The 3,651-nt window shown below is 58.8% G+C and overlaps 1 protein-coding gene across 1 annotated transcript; it reads left to right on the top strand.

Annotated features, from left to right (window-relative positions):
* The first annotated feature begins 1,649 nt into the window (after positions 1–1,649).
* Positions 1,650–3,296, top strand: LOC121438682 (catechol O-methyltransferase domain-containing protein 1). The gene is made up of 7 exons (XM_041639063.1): positions 1,650–1,790; positions 1,888–2,012; positions 2,233–2,338; positions 2,429–2,547; positions 2,624–2,678; positions 2,822–2,955; positions 3,083–3,296. The coding sequence occupies exons 1-7, from the start codon at positions 1,697–1,699 to the stop codon at positions 3,233–3,235; spliced, it is 786 nt and encodes a 261-aa protein (XP_041494997.1). The 5' UTR covers positions 1,650–1,696; the 3' UTR covers positions 3,236–3,296.
* The last annotated feature ends 355 nt before the right edge of the window (positions 3,297–3,651 follow it).

The raw sequence follows: 3,651 nt of genomic DNA, 5'->3' as shown, positions 1-3,651 counted from the left end.
GTGCCGTAGGCGGGCTGGAGGCACCTGTGGGCCACGAGGATCCCCAGTGGGAGAGAGGCACCCTGTGCCGTACGCGGGCTGGAGGCACCTGTGGGCCACGAGGATCCCCAGTGTGAGAGAGGCACCCAGTGTGCGTCCCAGAGAAGTAATGAAGGTGGGAATTTAGGAGAGAAGGCAGCTGGACAATGAGGTGGCCACTTCAGGGCTTCCCTTTCCTCCTCTGGAAAATGGAAACAATGCGGTAACTGCTCAAGGGATGCCGGGTGTACAGCGTCTGGTACCCAGTAGGTGCTCAGTAAAGGCTTCCGTTGTCCCTGTTTTTACCACTGTCCACTGAGTGGGACTACCTCATCATTCCGAAAGCATACAGTGTCTGCTGTGTGCTCTATGCTAAGGAACTTCCCCTTCCACGGTCCTTACCTGGAGAACATGGCTCAAACTTAGAGATATTTTCAGGATCAAACGGGATGTTCAGAGAAATGAGGACAAAGAGTTTGTCCTAGGGGTGGGTTTCGGGAGCAGCTGGGAAAGCTCACCACGCGCCTAAAGAAAGCTCTGTACCAGGCAGACGCCGATAGGTCAAGAAGCCAATCTACCCTAATTGAAAATGGAGGCAATGCTCCCTGGCCCGGAACCCCTGCCCTTACCTCCTGCGGCCGGCCCAGGATTCCAGCCACTCAGCTCCACTGGGGCCCCTCGCCCATCCTGCACCAGTTTGCCTGCCTTCGGAGGGTCTCCGAGCCTGGCCAGTGTTGTTAAGAAACGGGCTTCCATGGCAAGCGCCTCAGGGACCCTGCGGATTGCAGCAAGTCTTTTAAAGATAGCGCTGATAGCCTATAAGGCTTGTGCCTGTGCTTTTGCTCACAACCCCATCCAGCGCTGTGTCAGGTGAGGACCAGTCATGATTTCAGGAGGTAGAAAAGGAGCTAGTAACACTAGGGCCTGTCCGGTTGTCTCCAAGCCCAAACCACAGGGGCCTTTCCTTCCATCAGAGCTCAGCATACAGTAGGTATGCAATAAATGCCTAGGGAGTACTGGTCTGGTAGAATAGCTCTGCAAGGGGAACTCAGACGCCTCCTGCCAAGATGGCCTCTGCGACCAGTGGCTACCACTGTTGAACACCTACTGTGTGTGAGAAATCTGACGCCTTTCATGGTAAGACTGTAACCCCTGCTTTACAAAAAGGAAACTGAGACTCAGAAAGACGGATAGGCACAAAATTCTACACCCAGCATCCCAGTCTTAGAACCCACTAACTCCCTCCCACCCCCAGGTCTCCAAATCAGGTCCTTGGTTCCCTTAACTTGGGTACCTCTCCAGGAAGGGTCCCTCAAGTCTCTCTAAACTTCTCCATTGGACACACGGTCGTTTTAACCACCCCGGGGACATATGCTCATATATTTCTTGGGAGCCTCAGCAACTATGGCAGCCAGGAGGGGGCGATTACACAGCAGACCCCGTTAAGAACCCCAGGCTCAGAGCTTGCTCTCTGGCCAGACGCAGTTCTGCATAAGGCCACCGGGTGGCGCGCAGTTCTCCCAGCCCGACCTTGCAATACGGCGAGGTGTCACCAGATGGTGCCCGAAGGCTGCGGCTCTTCCGGCAGGCCTGGACAAGGTGGAGCCCAGGCTCGATACAGTCCCATCCCCGCTACTCCAGCACACGTGATCACCTCACCGCCGCCTGCTACCGCACCATGGCCCAGTCACTGCCTCGGCTATCTGTTCCGGCGGTGCTGGCCCTGGGCTCGGCCGCCCTGGGCGCCGCCTTCGCCACTGGTCTGTTGCTGGGTGAGCTGCGGCAGTCCCGGGAATGGGAGGGCGCGGAGTAGAGCCCTAGAACCCTGTTAAAACCCCAGGCCCTGATCTGGCACCCTTTCCCGGGCAGGGAGACGGTGGCCTTCGTGGGGATCCAGACAACAGCGCCTGTTGCCCCCCGAGGACAGTCCCCTGTGGCAGTATCTGCTGAGCCGCTCCATGCGGGAGCACCCGGCGCTGCGGAGCCTGCGACTGGTCAGTAGGAATGGGGGACCAGAGCAGGCGCCTCATTTCCTAGCGTGGTGGATCTCACGTGGCTGTGTGACCTTGGGTTGGGCAGGGAACCCTGGGCTTCCGGGTTCCCTGAGACCTGTCCCCTCTTGGCCACACCTGCCACCGCGCCCCTGCAGGATTCAAAAATCTGTGCGGGGGCGGGTGATTGGCAAGAACGGTACCACCCTCTCCCCACACACAGCTGACCCTGAAGCAGCCGCAGGGGGATTCCATGATGACCTGCGAGCAGGCCCAGCTTCTGGCCAACCTGGCGCGGCTCATCAAGGCCAAGAAAGCTCTGGACCTGGGTAGGGACGCACAGCCAAGGTCGCTGGGAACCCGGCTCACAGGTCCCGCCCCGCATCCTGGACTGAGCCTGTAAGTGTACCGGTCCACAGGTACTTTCACGGGCTACTCCGCCCTGGCGCTAGCCCTGGCGCTTCCCGAGGCTGGCCGCGTGGTGACCTGCGAGGTGGACACGGAGCCCCCGGAGCTGGGGCGGCCCCTGTGGAAGCAGGTGAGAGTCCCACACTTGCGGCTGCGCGTGCTCGGGGATTCGGGGGCGTGCCGGTCTGATCGGCCTCCTTCCGCAGGCCGAAGCGGAGCACAAGATCGACCTTCGGCTGCAGCCCGCCCTGCAGACTTTAGGTAAGCACCGGCGCGGGGGGGGGGGGGGGGGGGCGCATCTGCACTGTCCAACCTGGGGGACCAAGCTTGGAGACCCTGAACCTTGGGCAGGGGCTTCCTTCCACCGGAACCGCAGCTCAGCTGCACCTGCTCTGTCCCTCAAGATGAGCTCCTGGCGGCGGGAGAGGCCGGAACCTTCGATGTAGCGGTGGTGGATGCGGACAAGGAGAACTGCACCGCCTACTACGAACGCTGCTTGCAGCTGCTACGCCCTGGAGGAGTGCTCGCTGTGCTCAGAGTAAGGACTAGCTGAAGCTAGACGGCTCCCTCTCAGGGCTCTGTTCCCGCTGCTATCGGCTCCTCCCAACACCGTAGGCACCGCCCCCCGCCCCCCCACTCCCGATGGCCCGCCCCTCCCTCCACAGGTCCTGTGGCGCGGAGAGGTGCTGCATCCTAAACCCAAGGACAAGGCTGCTGAGTGCGTGCGGAACCTGAATGAGCGCATCCTGCGAGACACCAGGGTCTACATCAGCCTCCTGCCCCTGGGTGACGGGCTCTCCTTGGTCTTCAAGATCTAAAGAGAACCCCAGCCAGTGACCCTAGTTTTAAACCTGACAATAAAAGGACTAGGACACACCATTTTCTGAGCATCCCTATCTGCTGTTTATTAGGTGGTGGTCCCTACAGGAAGTCAGCTTTTCCAGCAAAGCAGTCTCCCTAGAACCAAGGCTTGTGGCCCTATCTGATAGAATAATCTTTTTTTTTTTTTTTTTTTTTTTTTTTTTTGGTTTTTCGAGACAGGGTTTCTCTACAGCTTGGTGCCTGTCCAGGAACTAGCTCTTCAACTCCCAGAGATCCGCCTACCTCTGCCTCCCGAGTGCTGGGATTAAAGGCGTGCGCCACCACCGCCCGGCCTGATAGAATAATCTTAATAAAAAGTGTGACAGCTGCATGTATTAAAGTCACAACAGGTTATGAGGGCTAGACATCAGAG

This window comes from Microtus oregoni, unplaced genomic scaffold, assembly GCF_018167655.1.
Source record: "Microtus oregoni isolate MIOR12 unplaced genomic scaffold, Mior012 000056F_ref0000123, whole genome shotgun sequence".
Taxonomy (NCBI): domain Eukaryota; kingdom Metazoa; phylum Chordata; class Mammalia; order Rodentia; family Cricetidae; genus Microtus; species Microtus oregoni.
This window is presented reverse-complemented; position numbering and strand designations above follow the sequence as displayed.

Bases quoted from the DNA above. Each gene is read 5' to 3' on its own strand.
- LOC121438682 (XM_041639063.1), top strand. From the start codon at position 1,697: ATGGCCCAGTCACTGCCTCGGCTATCTGTTCCGGCGGTGCTGGCCCTG. The intron at 2,339-2,428 runs GTAGGGACGCAC...ACCGGTCCACAG, and splicing joins CAAGAAAGCTCTGGACCTGG to GTACTTTCACGGGCTACTCC. The intron at 2,548-2,623 runs GTGAGAGTCCCA...CTCCTTCCGCAG, and splicing joins GGCGGCCCCTGTGGAAGCAG to GCCGAAGCGGAGCACAAGAT.